This window comes from Peromyscus californicus, unplaced genomic scaffold (assembly GCF_007827085.1).
Source record: "Peromyscus californicus insignis strain IS unplaced genomic scaffold, ASM782708v3 Scaffold_12__1_contigs__length_115047231, whole genome shotgun sequence".
In the NCBI taxonomy this organism is placed as follows: Eukaryota; Metazoa; Chordata; class Mammalia; order Rodentia; family Cricetidae; genus Peromyscus; species Peromyscus californicus.
Window position 1 is genome coordinate 103118172 of NW_026294413.1, and position 18480 is coordinate 103136651.

At 36.8% G+C, this 18480-nt stretch overlaps 1 protein-coding gene across 2 annotated transcripts in view; it reads right to left on the reverse strand.

Annotated features, from left to right (window-relative positions):
• Znf385d (zinc finger protein 385D) overlaps window positions 1-18480 on the reverse strand; it is a 957149-nt gene that overhangs the window by 718323 nt on the left and 220346 nt on the right. For both annotated transcript variants that reach the window (XM_052734022.1, XM_052734021.1), the window contains exon 2: window positions 14262-14480. In XM_052734022.1, coding sequence (XP_052589982.1) covers window positions 14262-14480 — 219 coding nt within the window. The remainder of the gene's footprint in view (window positions 1-14261; window positions 14481-18480) is intronic.

An 18480-nucleotide genomic window follows, 5' to 3' on the forward strand; every position in this document is an offset into this window, starting at 1 on the left:
CAATAATCTCTAACAATAACTTGCCTATCATACCCATATCCTTTTCCAATCCCTAACAACAACAAAATCCTTTGCAACCAAAAAAATGATATTTAATAAATAGCCGTGATAAATCAAGCATGAGCTGATTCTACACGTGCACTTCTAAAGAAATATGTATCCTTGAAAACCAAGTGATTACCGATGAATTCTTTGAATAAAAGCAACCACAACATTTATTTTGCGTGAACATTATATTTTATGTGAACATTATATTTTATGTTCTTCAAATAGATATTTTGTTTATATTACCCCCATGAAACACAGCTATACCTCTGTGAATATAGAGTTGAAGAGGAGAGTACCATATAGTCAGCAAGCTGATTTCCATTTTTGACTGTAAACATCCTGTCTATAAACCTTAACTCGGTGGATTAGCTCATGCTCTTTCTTCAGTGAGCACTTTGCTTGAGTGCAACTCACTCTCAGCATAGAAGTGACTCATAAACAGGTCAGTTGGATACTAGGATTTTTTAATATTTACTTCATTTTACTTTTGATAGAGTCCCACTTAGCCGTGCCTGATCTCACAGTGTAGAATTCCGTTTTACAGTGTTATTCTAACCTTCTGTGCAACCTCCGTAATCTAAAGTATTCTTCCCGTTCATTCTAAAGAAGAGCATAGCATTCGAAGTAAAGAAGAATAAATACATGCAACTCTGGGTGGGATTCAAGTTCAAAACAAGCCTCAACTACAATGTGGGTAAAGATTCACTAGTAAAAAACACAAGTTGAAGGATAAAGACTCAGGAATTCTGGTTTAGAGAAGAGAGTGGCACTTCAGAGGAGTACTTGGGAACAGCTACCCTACAGAGATGTTTATGTTTTAGCCACAGACCACTCTGACTACTAGTCAGTCAGAATGGGAGTTGGAAGTTGGCAATGAGAAAGAAGGAACTGTTTCTCATATAAGGCACAAGATGATAGCTTCTTTCCCTTAGCACTGTGAGCAACAGGAATTTGGTAATAGAAACCAGTGTGTCCCAACACTCTGGCTAGTAAGCAACAGTATGACCTGACTGGTGACTGTGGCACTGACATGTGACTATTTTTTTCTTATTCTTCTCTCATACATTATATCCTGACCACAGTGTAACCTCCTTTTGCTTCTCCCAGTTCACCCACATACCTCCCCTCTCCCCGAGATCCACTTCCTCTTCTGTTTCCCTTCAGAAAAGAGTAGGCATCCCAGGGATACCAACTGAACACTGCATAACAAGTTACAATAAGATGAGGCACAAACCCTCATGTCAAGGCTGAAGGAAGCAATCCAGTAGGAGGAAAAGGGTCCCAAGAGCAGCAACAGCAAGATAAGCTTGTATGCAAGATGTAGTGAGAATGGCACTGAACCCACAGAAAAAGTGCAGTGTTTAAGGAGTCATGTGGTCACTTACGGGAAGAATCAATGAGACTAGAGGAGAATCATTAGGTAGACTGGGTAGTAAGAAAGCCTTATTTTTATTTGTAACATTGTTACATTATTCCATTAGATATAGATAGAATAATATTTGTTCAATGAATGAACCCAGTTACAATGGCTTGATTTTCTATTAATTAACATTGCTAATGTTGGAAGCAGTCCATAGTCCACAGTATTTCCTTGTAAGATCATTTACTACTATAAACAGAAAGATTATAAAATGGGTTGTACAGAGTATAAGTTTGTTACTTCTCCCTTTATTCTAATAAATAAATTCAGTCCCTAAAGTAAAATTTATACCATTGTTTTTAGCTGCCTAAATGAATCTCCCTCTCTGCTGGTAAGAGGACATCAATTGGCCCTGGGAATCCCACCCTCCCCTACTCCCAAGATTGTGTAGAAACCATGCCGTTCCAGTAGAGTCCCCGTTGTTCACATTTGGCTCTGTGAGCAGTACAGGTGCTTTCTGTCTATGAGGTTTGCAATGACCCATCAGTGTGGCAGATTCTGTTCTGGAGCTTTGGCTATCATCATAAGAAGGAGATATTTTCTCTTGCTGATGTTAATGTTAGCAAAACATAGCTGTTGATAAGGAAGGTGTCAACACAGAGGAAAGCCTAAGTGAAGAAAGAAGACTGGGCTATGACATGTTGAAGGTATACTTACTGCTGGGTGAGGTCTGGGTGTATTCATGGAATAAACTGCAGTAATATGACACTGAAGAAATAACACCATCTTATATATCACACAGCTAGAAAACTGAGTCCCAGAGAATTTAAATAATCCATGGATCATCATAGACTAGCAAAGAGCAGAACCAGGACATTCAGCCAAGAGAGGTAAGGCCATTTAACTCTCTGTACTTTTGCTTCATTGCCAACTTCTCATCAAAAGAACCAGTAGATTCTTCTTTGAGTCAGTTGGAGTTTGTTCTTTTTTGTTGTTGTTGTTGTTTTGCTTTGTTTTTTTAATAAGTGCAACTAGCCGGGCGGTGGTGGCGGCGCACGCCTTTAATCCCAGCACTCGGGAGGCAGAGCCAGGCGGATCTCTATGAGTTCGAGGCCAGCCTGGTCTACAAAGTGAGTTCCAGGAAAGGCGCAAAGCTACACAGAGAAACCCTGTCTTGAAAAACCAAAAAAAAAAAAAAAAATAAGTGCAACTAAAAGGTCTGATACAGCACCACAGTGACAGGACAAGACAAACATTAATATTAAAATGTAAAAATGAGAAAAGAGTATAGATTCATATCTCTATGTGTGCTTCAATTAAAATTAAACATCTCTATACTGGGTACATAATAAGTAATTCAAGTACTTTGAAAGCTTAGATGGAAAGCACACAAATTTACAGCCTGCAGGAAGCCTGGAATACATAATAATAATTGCATCAATAAACAACAACAATAAAAAGAATGAAACAAAATATCTAAAATATTGCTTTCTTGGGGAAAATTATTCCTTCTGATATCTGTATTTTCTCTCACTCTTTAAAATCTAATAACTATTTATTAAAAACACTTTATTTTAATTAAAATATAATTGCATAATTTCTCCCTTCCCTTTTCTCACTCCACCCCCCAATATACCCCATATCCTCTCTAAATTTGGTGACTTCTTTATCTTTTATTATTGTTACACACACATGTGAATGAGTTTATCAACACAAGCTGCTGAGTTTGTTTTTGTTGCTTGTGTGTATATGATTCCAGGACTGACCACTTTTTATTTGGTAACTGTTAGAAAGCTCCCTGAGAGATGCTGATTTTCCCTCTTAGTAATCATTAGTTGTCTGTAGTTATTTGTCTAGGGTTGGGACCCTGTAGGATTTTTCCCTTCTACATTAGCATGTCTACTGATATTATAATTTTTTAGGTGTTTTAAGGCAACAATATTGTTCAGGTACCATATCATGGGTGTACCTGTACTGTAATTTGTAGGAATCACAGTCTCATACAATCTCACAATTGCCTGGACCTCTGGATCTCACAATCTTTCTGCTCTCTCTTCTGTGATGTCCCTGAGCCATAGATGAAGGATTTGTGTTGTAGATGAATCCACTGAGGCTCCACATAATCCACTGACCTCTGCATTTTGACCAGTTGTGGTATTCCTTAACTGTCTGTTTATTGTAAAGGGAAGCTTCTTTTATGAGGGAGACCTACACTTTTCTGTGAATAGAGGGATAAGTTTTAGAATATACTTAGAATCATGCTGGTCAAGTAAAGTGGCAGCAAAACATTTTCTTCTAAGATCCATGACCCGTCTATTCACCATCCAAATCTAGCTAGTTGGCTAGCTTTCTAGTATTAGGCATGGTTTCCCTCCTATTAAGAGGGCTTTATGTCCAATTAGACAGGCGTTTGTTACAGCCAAGGTATAAATGTTACTATTGAACTTTTAGGGATGTTTTTCCATTTTTGTCACTGCTATGGTTCATAGACATCACCGCTGAATAGGACTATTGATTGTTTATCTCCCTTGGCACCTGACAAAGTACTTTCTGGCACTATGGAAGCTAGACCATGGGAAGGAGGTTTTCAGGTTAGATCTAGCTCAAATCATCCAAGTCTGAAGTATGGTGTGTCTTCAGCAGTAGAAGGTTATCTTCAACCTCTAAAAGGGAAGCAAGAGCAACAGCAATAGCCTATATTGTTTTGGAAGTCTCTTGGACTACCTTGACCGATAGCTGAAACTGATTTCTCATGCTTGGTTTGAGGATTTTATTAGATAGTCTATATCTCTTGTTGGAAGTACTATCAGCCCAAGTGACATAACTTCAAATACGTATCTCACATATATAGACATATACATATACTTATGTGTCATAGATCATTTTAGGGAAGTATAAAAGAGCATGATTCCTTGAGGCTCTAGCAATTCTTGGTCCTCTTTTTCCCTTCTTTAAAAGACTTCTATCATATATTAGAGTAGCCTGTAAAGTAAAATTTATTTATTTATTTATTTATTTATTTATTTATTTATTTATTTTCACTATTTTAGTCCCAAGGGAAGCTTAGAAAGATGACAGCGAAGAACGCAACTAAAAGCAGACTAATAGATTAAGAAACTAGCCAAGTGGGGGTGGTCTTCGTCTTTCATCTCAACACCTGGGAGGAAGAGGCAAGTGTATGTAGATCTCTGTGAGTTTGAGGCCAGTGTGGTCTACAGAGTGAGTTCCAGGATAGCCAGAGCTACACAGAGAAATACTGTCTCAAAAAAAAAAAAAAAGAAAGGAAGGAAGGAAGGAAGGGAGGGAGAAAGAAACTAATAGCAAATACATTATTCAACTTAAGCACTCTGAATATGAATCTTGGACAGAACTTTTGAAGGAACTGAGATATATGAGTGTCCATGGGAAGCAATATGGAATGAAAAACCAAGTCTATCCTTTATTAGTAGAGTTCTAACAAATAATTTAAAAAGCAAATATAAGGGGTAAATTCTTAGTATTGAATGCTAAATTTTAAAATGTAAACTTACATAATGATGGAAGGTAATATATTTCTAAGTTCATTAAGTTAATTTTCTTAGTAGAGGTTTTAATTATGTAAAACATAAATAACAAGTCAGATACTCATAAAACACTCTAACCTGTGGTTATAACTTGCATTTCAAAATCTGCTGCATGGATCAACAAGATGGCTCAGAAGGAAAAATCACTTGCCACCACAACTAAGGACACGATACTGGGACCCACACAATGGAAGGAGATCATCAACTCCTATAAGTTATCTTCTGACATGCACATATTTGTTGTGGCACATCTACATGTGTACACACACATTTAAAGATATACACATAAATAAACAATTTAGAAATCTATTCTAAGCCAAAGTGTAGTCACATTAGAGCGTCAGAGATTATGTGATCTTTCTTTTCACAAAGAAATCCTTATTCCCTGACCACACAAGAGCCTGGTTAATTGTTAGCATACTTTATATTTCTCTAACATGTGTAAAGGTTTACTAGATGCAGTTTCAGGTACTTGAGTTTGGCAAATATATTTCTATAACATAGAGAGAGATGGGGGTGTGAGGAAGGCTCAGGTACACTCTAGAACCTTCTATCCCTTTCCCATGTCCTGCATTGGCTACAAATTTCAATGAGAAGGGAGATGCTTACTATGTATATCTTCTGATGAGCTTTGGTTTGGGGAAGCTGATATAGGGTATGGCAGTTTCACCAAAGAAGAAAGCAGAACTGATAGATAGAGATTTGGGAGTCAGGCATTGGATTAATGTCATTTCTGTGATGACTACTTCCCGAAAGCTGTAATTCATTTATGTCATATTATTAATGTGTTCAAGGCTATTTTAGACCAAATCTTAATGAAGAGGACTCCAAATTTACAGAATTGTGAACTATATTTGTTATACAATTATTTCATTTAAGTCAGCTCAACTGAGTTATAATCTGAGATTCATAAATGTGTCTTTAGTTATGCATGCTACATGGTCAAATTCAAACTCACAAGAAAACAGAGTAAAGCACCTTGGAAAGTCTTAAATTCAGTAGAGTCTGCTGAGGTATGTCTTGTTCTTTCTTCCCCATGACCCACCACTTCAAATACAACCCCTGTTGCTCAAAGGATAGAACCATGTACTAAATCACCTAGCTTCCCCTGTTAAAGTACAGAAGATAATTTTCAATCATTTCTTAGACAACCAATAAAACAGTCAAAGCTTAGACTAACCACTATTTAAACATGGTGTAAATACTTCAAAATTCCAGTTGATGTCATCTATGTAGATAAACATTAAGAATCTGTGTGAACCTGTAAGTAACTGCAGTTCCAGGGGATTTGGCTACCTCACCCAGACATATATGCAGGCAAAATATTAATGTACATAAAATAAAAATAAAAACTTTTAAAAAAGAATCTGTGTATGATTGTTTATGTATATTTAAATTATTAGAATCAAGTTTACCTTCATAAGAACGTTTGCTTTTGAAAATTAAACCTGACAAGTTTACTGTGTAAAGAAGTATGGATCTCCTAGTTGGTTTTGGCATTGAAATCTACAGTTATGGTTAAGTATGGTGTGTCTGATGGATCTGTTTCAGCATTTTCAGAAACCAGCAATACTGTGTGTCTCCCATTGAATTGATAACATTAGTGGGGAATGAGTACATACATTGGTTTAAAGCACTTCTAGCTACTCTCCACACTCTGTTAGAGCAGTGTTAAATCACTTCATACATAAAATGGATATATGTTACAACTCAAGGGTCGAGATATAATGACTCCACAGAGTCCTGGATGGCTGTCTTCATCCACCTTCTGATGTTGCTAAGAATATTACATTCTGTGGAAGATTGCCATTAGGCAATACCATGTGGGAGATAAGGGGGCCACAGGCCAGATCTTTCTCCTGAGAATGTAGGTCCAGGACCAGCATGGACAGCACCATCTCAGGGTGGCTGGAAATGTACAATACATATCAGGCCAAGAGAAGCAAGCAGCCATTACCTGGAACTTATCCACTTTTGAACAATCATGTTCCCTCTTTAGGGACAGAAAATTTGAAACTAAAGCCCAAAACTTACTCAAATTTTGAGCACCATAATAAAGCCCAAAACTTACTCAAATTTTGAGCACCATAAAAATCAGCATTTGTTCTGCTTCAAAGATGAAAAAGAAATTAGGGAACTATAATGAAAATAAAATGCATTATTGTGTAGTTTGGGTTAATTTAATTTTAGCATTTTTCATTACGGGCATGGAGGGAAGTGTGAACAAGGCATACTCTTCACATTAGCTCTGCAGTGTGGCACACACTGATGTGGGTGATGGAACTCACTGGGGTTCTGCAGTGTGTCACATACTTATGTGGGTGACAGAACTCATTGGGGCTCTGCAGTGTGTCACATACTTATGTGGGTGAGCACCATTGAGAAAGTTACTACATTAGTAAATAAAATTCCAGAAGAGGCCATGGGGAATTCACAAATGTACTGGCAAGTTCTATTGGTCTATTATATTCTACAAAAGCATAAAGAGTCCTTGAAGATCAAAAGGTAAGACAAATTTATATATAAATGATAGGTCTGTGCTACAAATTCAGGGCCAGAGGCACTAGCAAGTCCTGAGACTGTTTTGTTTTCATTAACAACCGGCATTGCAGGAAAAGCAAATCTTATAAATAGGAGTTCCCTGACACTTTAACACCATCTGGGGTAATCAATGCGAAGGAAAAGTAATAGATGAGTGACAATAGAAATGAAAGATGTGCTTAGTTATTCTGCTAAATGAAAGAAAATTTAATGCTAAGAGGATATATGAAGGTGGAAATATTCTAGATTTATATGGAAAGAAACAATGAGCAGCACGAGACTGTAGGATACTGTAGACAGAATTGAATTATTTGATAGCAGTTACAGCTGAAAAAAATAGAAAATCAGGCTTGATAACATAAGTCAAATATGACAATGAATGTAGAAATAAAATAAAGCCACAGTGATAGGTTAATGTGTTGCTCAGTCCTTTAAACTAGTATTGACAATCAGCTTACCCAAGGTGAGCATAGATGGCTGAATAAAATTGGTCATATGAGTTTTAAACATCGCAAAAGTTGTGACTTTCATTATATGTACTTCAAAATGCCTTTACAAATGACATATATTTTCATTATAATCTTTAATTATCTTTCTAGATAAATTTTCTTGTAATTATTTTAATATTGCATTTTATACTTGATTATAAAGCTTTTCTACTACATATTATATCACAAGATTAAGAAAAGGGCAAATATGAGTAAAATATCTACCTTTAACCAGAAATCTCAACTCTTAACTTCTTATGGTACTTCTATATTTTTTTATATTTGTTTGGTTGAATTGGGAAAGGGTGCTTGTGTGTAGCATTTGAGTCTCATGGATCAAATTCAGGTCCTGAGGTTTGGCAGTAAATATCTTTATGTGATGAGTCATCAGGCCAAACAATAATTCTAAATTATATATTATAAAAATGATAGAATGTAAAGGCATTATTATATGACAGTATAGAATATGAATATAAAATTATGTATATTATATTACTTATTCATATTTATCTGTGCACTTGATGAATTGTTGTAGAATTCTAAAATTCCTGGTTAAGCCTAATTTACTTTTGTTCATTTGAGTGCAGCATAAATTGACTATGCAATTTTATAATCAGAGCAATAATCACTATTTGCAAAATTCACATGAGTAAAAATTATGAAATCAAAGCCTTTTCTAAAGAGGTTCCTATATTGTAATTTCTGAGATCTGAAAGTTTCATGACCCACAGGAGTTATGAAAAATGGCAGTCTACATATTCAGTTAACTTTTAATTCTAGAAATCCCTATGGCCACCATTTTAATCTCACCTCATCTTGAATAGTTTGTACTAAAAAATGAGACATTTCTGAAGTGACATAGGATGTGTAGTGAAAATTAGTAAGGTTTCTATTTATGTGACTTTTTTCTGCTTGAGATGTTTTAGCAGTTGATTTACTGATGAAAATTTAAGGGAATCATCAGCTTTTTATAACAATATAGGTTAAGTTATTTCAGAAATGACAAACTCAACAGTATATGGAAATACCCAAATATACATCCCAATTCTATTGATAATGAGACGTGTTCTGAATATGATTTACATACAGGCATCAGCAGTTCTGAAGATGAGCGAAGACACTGGCAAATCTCAGTCCTTTTGATCCCGGCTAGGTAATTTGTGAAATAGATCTTAATTGCACTCATTTTTGACAGTCATTGACTGGAACTCAATAGATGATGTATACAAAGTACCCAGAGAAATTGATTCTTTTCCTTTTTTTCATCCCTTTTCACTTTTGATGTTGAAAACATCAAACAGGAAACAAGTATAGAGAAACTATTAAACTGTGTTTGGTATGGTGCACATTGTTAAAGCTGAGATGCACTGGTAGTTTCTTAGGTGGACTCCTATGAAGCAGAAACTGAAAGGATTTTCTGGGGTTAAAGTGGGGGCAGGAAGGCAGGAGGCAAGCAGGGCTCTGCAAAGGGTGAGGTCTAATTGAGACATAATTTCAGCAGAGACACCAGCCAATCTGGTGGATAGGCCTTTCAGAGATGCTCTCCTGGTGTTGAAGTAAGAGGCTATAACTTTGTCCAACTACTGCAGCTTGGAAGAGGCAGTTCCCATCTGATGGGGACAGTTCTCAAAAAGGGCCTACAGTTCTCCTATCTCACAGAAGAGCCCCTGGAAGTTGAGGATACTGCACAATCTGTGAGGAACACATGATAGTTTTAATTTGGTTTCACCCGAAATTCATCAATATTAGACAATACAGTAAGGCTTCACTCGTAAAAAAGCCCTTTGACTCCTGCATGTCAGCTAGGTTTTCACTGTGATATACAATCATTTTCTCTAATAAATGAGATGATGTATGAAATGTCATCCTTTGTTCATAAACACAAAAGACATATTTTAGATCACGTGCTCTCTACTAATTGTTCCTGTGCTTTAAAGAACATATTCTCATAATTACATGATATTTTATAGTCTTTCAAGACTGAGTGACACTTTTCTCTAAAAAAAAAATCCTAAAGGAATATTGACCATAACTTGATTGTCTATTATTTTATTTGAACCATATAAACACAGTTCAATTAAAATGAACATTTACATTATCTATCTATCTATCTATTTATCTATCTCTCTATCTATCCATCTATCTATCTATCTAACTATCTATCTAATACACACACACACACACACACACACATATGGATGGGTTCAGGTAATATTTCTATTGTGACATTCTTTTCTAAGCACACTATATTTAGTCTCTTTATGAAATATAACCTGAAGTTTATCTAAAGTTAGAAGAAATTCACAACAGTCATGTTTAAAACATGAAAGGGAAGACTAAAATAAAATCCTTTATATCCCTCTAGAAAGTCTATTATGATGATCTGTTATTAAGAATGTATAGGACTGCTGGGCAGTGATGGTATATAACTTTAATCCCAACACTCCGGATGCAGAGACAGATTGATCTCTGTGAGTTTAAGGCCAGTCCAGTCTACAGAGTGAGTTCCAGGATAGCCAGGGATGTTACACAGAGAAACCCTGTCTTGAAAAACAAAATAAATAAATAAATAAATAAAAACTACAGTAAAGTACAGTAGTGGGGCTGTGGATATGGCTCTGCAGCTTAAAAAAAAAAGTGTACTGTTCTTACAGAGGACCAGAGTTCCGTGCCCAGTACCTATAATGAGCAGCTTTAAACACCTATAACTACAATTCTAGGGGATCCAACACCCTCTTCAAATCTTTGTGGTACTCAGCACTTGTGTGCTTGCACACATGTATGCATGCATACACACACAATGCAAATAAGATAAAATAAATATTTTTTAAAAGGTGTAATAGTTAAGCATATGAATAAATCCCTAATTTAGTATGGTGTATGTATAGTGAGTGAGCAACCATTAACAGATATATCAAGCTCATAGCATGGTCCTTTTTTATTCCCAACAAGGCTGAAAGGCACATTTTTTGTAGTTGGAGGAACGGAGGGATATATAAAAGATGTGTTTCTATACTGATATAAAACAATGACTCACTTGTGAAGCTGATATATAAGAACAGGGCTCTCTTTCTTTAGAGAAAGTTTTAGGATTGTCTGGTCCAGCCTAGCACCCAATGTGGCAGTGTTACTGTGCAGCAGCAGGAGCAAACCTAATGCAGAGCATGGATCTGAGTGAAGACCGAGCCACTGCAGCAGGGAGCTAACGCAGAGTAGGAGGGAGGAGACAGATCAGAATGTTCCATTTTTCTGTTGAACTTTGCTGTGCAACAAAATCCACTTTTAAAAGCGTGTGTGTGTGTGTGTGTGTGTGTGTGTGTGTGTGTGTGTGTGTGTGTGTGTTTGCATGTTTGTGGAAGCCAGAGGCTGACACTAGGTGTATTCTTCAATTGCTATCCTCACTTTGGAGACAGGCTCGTTCTCTGAGCAGGAAAGTCCTTTATTCTGCTAGACTGGCTAGCCAGCAAAATCCAGGGATCTGCCTCTCATTGCTTTCCAAGTCTGGGGTTGCAGACCCCTATCACTATGCTCAGCTTTTTAAATGGGTCTTGGGATCCAAACTAAGGTCTTCATGCTTACCAAATGAGCATCTCTCCAGGTCTCTATATAACCTATTTAAAGGAAGACACAGGGTAACTAGTTATGTGTCAAGACTTTGTTAAACCGCCGTTGAGAAGGTCCCTGTGTAAGAAACAGGGTGGGGACTGATTAGAACTGAAGTGACAGATGGCCTGGGGAAGTTAGGTGAAGGAAGAACATAACAGGCAGTTCTAGGTAAGTTTTTTTGTCTGACAGGGAACACCTAGCAGAATTTAAGGAAGCCTTATCCCATGAACGTTAGGGTGTGAAATGAGTAAGTTTTGCTTTTCTACCTCTCCCACATGGCATGGGAACAGTCGTTCTTTTAAACCTTTACAAATTAGGCTAAATCTTGATTATTATTTGCACCTTGGAATCTAGCAGGCACTTCAGTTTTCTGAGCAGGACATCCCACGACTGATCTTTACTGAAATATGAACCATATTGAGTGGTTATTATAACCTAATCCTTCAGTACGAACCTGTACTATGGAGCTAGAGTCCCTACAGATTAAAAACTAATGACAAAAAGTATTCCAGTGATTTTTGTCCTACACCCCGTTACACCACTCTGTTAATTATAATATACAATTTACAATATACACTCCAGCTTCAATTTCCTGAAAAACACACCCAACCCAGGTTAAGGCTGGGTTTGACATGCTTTCATAGACACTGGAGCACACACTGTTGCCCTGTAAAGCTCTTCCAATTATTCTAGTCCTCAAGACTTGGATATTACACTTGCTGGTCTCACAGCCATGGACACCTTCCTTTGAAGTGTAATTTCAGACCAAATGAGTGTGAATTAGCTCTTCTAGGGTTCCAATGAATCATGGTTGTTCTCAGTGGCCTTGCATAGTAACCTAAAATGCCTTAAGCAGTAATTAGCTTAACAGAAAGCCCAGTTGTTGAACAGCATATTGATTAAGGTATTCGGGGGAATGTAATAGAATTTCAATTTTCTCTATTCTCTTAGAAATAATTTCTCCATTTGAACAGAGAAAAGCATAGTAGTTTTCAATATTAATTTTGGGAGACAGTAATCCTGAGAGGTGCAGATATTTATGTGAAGAGGAGATGCTCTGATTGCTGGTTTGAACAAGTAATAGATGTCTGTCCCTCAGCACAAGTCAATCAATGCCATTGCTAATCCCCACATCTACAAAAGAAAGGGGCTGGCTATCCTCCGAGCTGGTTGTGAGGAAAAGATGAATAAAAACACATATATGTAAAGCCTTTAGTTCCATCTAACCCATAATAAGGGCACTGATATAATTATTATAAAATATCAAACTTGAGCAAATTCATTCATGGTATTATAGTTTGAAAACCTTTGGCCACTGTTTCATTGCAGGACCTAGTTTGGGTTATAAACCAGGCATGCTGGGACTTTAGTTATTTATCCTAAAGAAGTTTGATTGTCAAGTCAGGGGCATAAAACACAGCAGCCCATACCATTGCCTCTAGTAATACTTAAAAAAACAGCAATCTGGAATTGAATTCTGTCATTGGGGAAGATGAGTTGACCTGTAAGTTGGTGCTAAATAACACTTTCTTCTCAGGCAGTTCTAAGCAAAGACTTCCATATGTATATTTTCACCCATCATGTAAGTATATTTGCTTTCTAGGTTCATGTTATACTCATAGAATTTACCAGAGTTCTGTTTGTATTCTTTACAAACAACATCAATGTTAAACTAATGTTATACTTTTGCAAGACAAAAATCTGAAATTCTTTCCAATGGAATATTCTAGAATGTGCACATGTATAAATGTGCATGGACACACAAACTTGGACACAACACAGCTGAAGGAGTTTCTATTTTCTAAATGTCCCAAATGTCCCCTGGTTCAGTAGTACCGAAACACACTGCAAAATGATACATATTTGTGACATCAAATAGCTACACACATTGAGATTTAGCCTTCTAGTCAGCAAAACTTCATATTTTATTCACTAAACATAAAATATCTAATCATATACAACATTGTAATCATCTTTCTAGTTATTACACCTTTGCTCTTCAAAATATCCCCCACAAAAGTCCATCCTCTTCTCTCTACCTCTCATTCTTTGCTAATAACCTTGCATCTGTTTTCCAAAGTAAATTTTAGAACTGACTTTTCATACAGTCAACACCTACTTTAAAACAACAGTGCCAAATGGCCCAACAAACTATTAATTTCAACAACATGCTTATTGAATTAAACACCTCTCTGAAAAGAAATACGTTAAACCAAGTCATTTACAATCATACTAAGCAACAGGACATCACACACCTGCCATCCTAGATATATAAAATGTCATTCTTTCACATGTCCCTTTGTACCCACTTATATCAAAAGCAAACACAAAGAATCCCTATCATTGTATGCATCATAAAACAATATCCATTTGTAAATCTATCTATATCAAAAGTAAACATCATGAAAACCCTATCAATGTTTTTCAAATTCTAGAAACTTTCTGGTGGTCACAATCTAATATATACACAAAATATAATATTTCTCCTCTTATAAGGAAAAATATTTCAGCTTAAGGCACTTATTAATGAATTTTTAAAAATATTTTTCTCCTGATTTTAAAGAAGAGACAAGTCTCTTCTTCCATTTTCACATCTGCAGACACACACCTGAAATTGATGGTATAAAACTGAGCATACACTTTAGCAAATCTTACCACTGTCATTCTTCAGTGTTCCATTGGTGAGTTGTTTCAGTCTCTTCTGGTGAGATTTGCCATTGTAGTGAATTTGTGCTTGAGCAGCCGAGTTCAGCTGAATGTTACACACACTGCACAAGGTAAAGTTTGAATGTCTCTTTTCCCGTTCTAGTTTCTCTTCAAACTCATCAGGCATTAATTCAGTCTCACTGTCTCCATCTTGTGCACTTGTGAAATCTGGAGAAAGAGATAGGCAAGCAGATGAAGATTTCTAGATCCTCAGTGTTTATCAAGCTAGGCATTACATAAAGAAGGCTCTAGAAGCTTGTGAATGAAAACTTCCCACTTCTTCCCACTTTAGTTGGTTGTATTAATAATAATTCACAAGGGGGTAGGGAAAGGTTGGCTTCCTAGGAGAATACAGACAACAATCATTTGACTTAGTGCTGTGTCCAGGTACATAGCACACATCATGTCATTTTGACTACCATAACAATGGAAGAGATATTTTCAGTTTTCCAGTCCCATAGAGAAGGTAGCAAAGTGGTGGTTAAACAACCTGCTTAAGGTCACACAAATAATTAGTAAAACATAATATAAATAAACATGTACTTTATCTGTAAGTCAGCAGTTCTGTTCATTATATTCTTCAGTATGCACAAATGTATTGGGTATTTTTCTTCCAATTCAGTGAAATAAAATCTTAAAATTACTTCCTGCTTTCTTGGGGTGAAGACATCTTTAGGGGATCGTGAAAAGAAAATTTGGGGGTTAATTGTCAAGTCCTGGGAGAGGTAGCAGTATCATTTGTCCAGTCTCTGCATAATGCAAAAGTACAGAGCTTGTCTGAAGTCCTTGCTTGAGTTGTCTGCGAATCTGGATCATTTTAGCTAGCCATCTCGAAATTACCCTGAGCAGTTTGTAGTTCAAAGCCCATCTTTGGGTGGTATTAGACAAAAAATGGGAAATGTGGTGATATTGTGTCCCCCAGTATATTGTGTACCCTAATAAACTTTATCTGGGGTCAGAGAACAGAACAGCCACTAGACAGACATAGAGGCCAGAAAATGGTGGCACACACACATTTAATCCTAGCATTCTGGAAGCAGAGATCCATCCAGATCTCTGTGAGTTCAAAGCCACACAGGAAACAGTCAGGCATGGTGACACAAGTCTTTAATCCCAGGAAATGATGGCAGGAAGCAGAAAGTTATATAAGGCATGAGGACCAGGAACTTTAGCCCTTTAAGCTTTTAGGCTTTCAGCAGCAGTTCAGCTGAGATCCATTTCGATGAGGACAGACTTTCAGTTTGAGGAAACAAGATCAGCTGAGGAACTGGCGAGGTGAGGTTGGCTAATGGCTTGTTCTGCTTCTCTCATCTTTCAGAATTCACCCCAATTCCTGGCTCTGGGTTTGTTTTTATTGATAAGACTGTTTAAGATTCATACTACATTAAATTCCTTTCATTTTAGCCAGGCCTGATGGCACAAGCTAACACTAGGGATAGTAAGTATAAGACAATATGCTGAGATGTTCCCTCAAAATTTTTTCAAAAAGCAAAAAGGCTGTAGATGTTCAGTGGCAGGCCTTCTGCTGGATGTGCTTGATGCCTGAAGTTAAATCTCTGCCTCCAGTTCCAACTTTATTTTAAATCTCTTACTTTTCAAGTCCCTTACCATTAAATTAAAGTGACTTACATCTAGGTGAACACATCCTATGCACAGAAAATTGCCAAAACTGTATTGAAACCCAAGATTTTATATCACAGTACTAAACATCCAAGATGGCCTCAGGCTAAGAACTTCATAACCATGGTGTGAGAATACACAACTGATGTGTGATTATCCTATAAAGCATTTGGTATTTTTGTTCACAATTTCAGCTATTTTGATCTTAAGATTGGAAGAGTTAAGTGACTATAGCATCTTCTACTTACTCTTCATTTTCAAGTCACTTGAAATCTTTCTGTGTTCTTGTTGCAAGAAACTCAGCAGAACCCTCATTCTCCAGCTATGATCTTTACTTGTCCTTTGCCCATATTCTTCATTGAGTCCAGTTATGGTCTTAAAAATGCTGGCACTGACTGTAGTTATCGCATTGACTGTCCCCACAAAATCTCTCTCACATGCTTATGCCTGTTTATTTTGTTTTCTAGTCCACCAATATTAACCAATGTGATTGTGGGTTTGGGGTTATCTATTGGAGGCTGGTGGGCTTAGCAGAGGGTATACAACTAAAGATGGGGGGGGTTCCCTCCAGAATCTATAATAGCCCCAATTCCAAGGCAAACGTTAGAGGTCTGTGAATTCTTCCCCCTTCCTGGATTGATAAGTTAATAGGGCTGGTCTTTGTGGGCCCAGAGCAGGTAACTATGGTTGATATGAATTAATGATTACTGTATTTGTACAAACTGTAGCTAATGATGTCCTTTCTTCCATCTCTTACATATCTTCCTCTTCCACGGTGTATTCTGAGAGTTAGAGAGGGTAGTCAAAATGACTTGTTTAGGGCTGGTTCCTTATTTTATGCATCGAAGAGAGCCATGCCTCTGCATTTACCACAGTTCATTATAAGGGTTGGTATTGGTGAAATTATTAAGGCCACTCCACGTAGTTAAAAGGAGATTTATTTAATGGCGTAACTTACAAATTAAGGGATAGGTAGGTCGCGGGGTCTGGGGAAAGTGTATCACAGTCCAGTGGTGTTCTCTGGAGCTCTGCTTGGGCCACCTCCACCATCCAGGGTCCCGCAACCAAGAGAGCACTCTCCAATCCAGATCTCAGGTCCCCAGGCGACTCCCTTGGCCCCGCCTTGTAGACGTGACAGTTGCCGAAGTCTCAATGGGTGTTGGAACTTCCAGATCCATGCTGGAATGGCTACCCACTACATCCCCCCCTTTTTGTCTAAATAAGAAAGTTCTAACCTAATACAAGACTATATACATAGTGCGATATGCAATATGACAATAATCTTAAATATATATCAATATTTATAACAGAGGTAGGAGTATGTAGTGTGATATGAAATATGACAATAATCTTAAATATATATCAATATACCGAATATCCTAAACAGAAGTAGAACATACATAAAGTATGACAGATATAAATTTACATTTGTATCAATATACACATGACTTCTTTATAACCTCTTGTCCCAATTAGTCCTCTCCCCATTTTGACCCCTGTATCCCCAACTCCCTCACTGCCTGGACATTTACATCAACCATATTCCCTATCTTTACTCTATTTTCTGATGTTCCTACTTCCTTAATGTAATACAGGCCTCTGTTTCCTTCCTTGCTTCCTAGCTTGTACAGGTACTCCATGTCAGACATACAGTACTGAGGACTAGGTCCTCAGTGAGAGAGAACATGTGGGGTTTGCACTTTGGGGATTTTGTTACCCCACCCACAGTGATATTTCCAATTTCATCCATTTCCATGCAAGTTTCATAATTTGCTTTTTTCTTACACAAACAATCTTTCATTTTGTATATGTATCACATCATCATTATCCATTCATTATTCAACAGGTGTCTAGGCTGCTTCCATTCCCTTCCATTTTGAAGGACAGCTATGGACACAAATTTGCAGGCATTCTGCACTCAAGGTTTTATATATATATATGTATGTGTGTGTATTTCAAATATGTTAACCTATGTCATTTTAAATTGTTTTTAAATTTTGAAATCAAAATATAACATCATTTGCCCCTTTCCTTTCCTTCCTCCAACCCCTCCCATGTACCCACTTTGCTTTCTCTTTCAAGTTCTTTTTTTCCCTAAATGTGTTATCTATATATTCCTAAATATATAAATACGACCTGATCAATCCCTATGTTACTTATCTGTATATGATTTGGCAGCTGACCATTTGGTATTAGATAACCAATTGGGTGGGGTGGTCCTCTTCCCCAAAGAAGAGTATTTCTCTTGCTATCAGCATTTCTTGATTGCCTATAGTTCTTTGTCTAGGATTGGGCCCCATACGACCACTCTCTTGTTAAAAAGGATACATTAATTTTCTTACTTAGGGAACACCATTAAAATAATATTAACGATATAATTGAAAGGGTTACATTTAAAAGAGCAAACCATAGGTTTTTGAAAATGATGGCATTATTTTAGTTAAATCCATTATACAAGCATATTAGCTTTTCTTTTATAAATAACTTAAATATTTAGCCATATTATATTTAGAATACGTAAAACTTCTTTTGCATTGATTTAAACTTT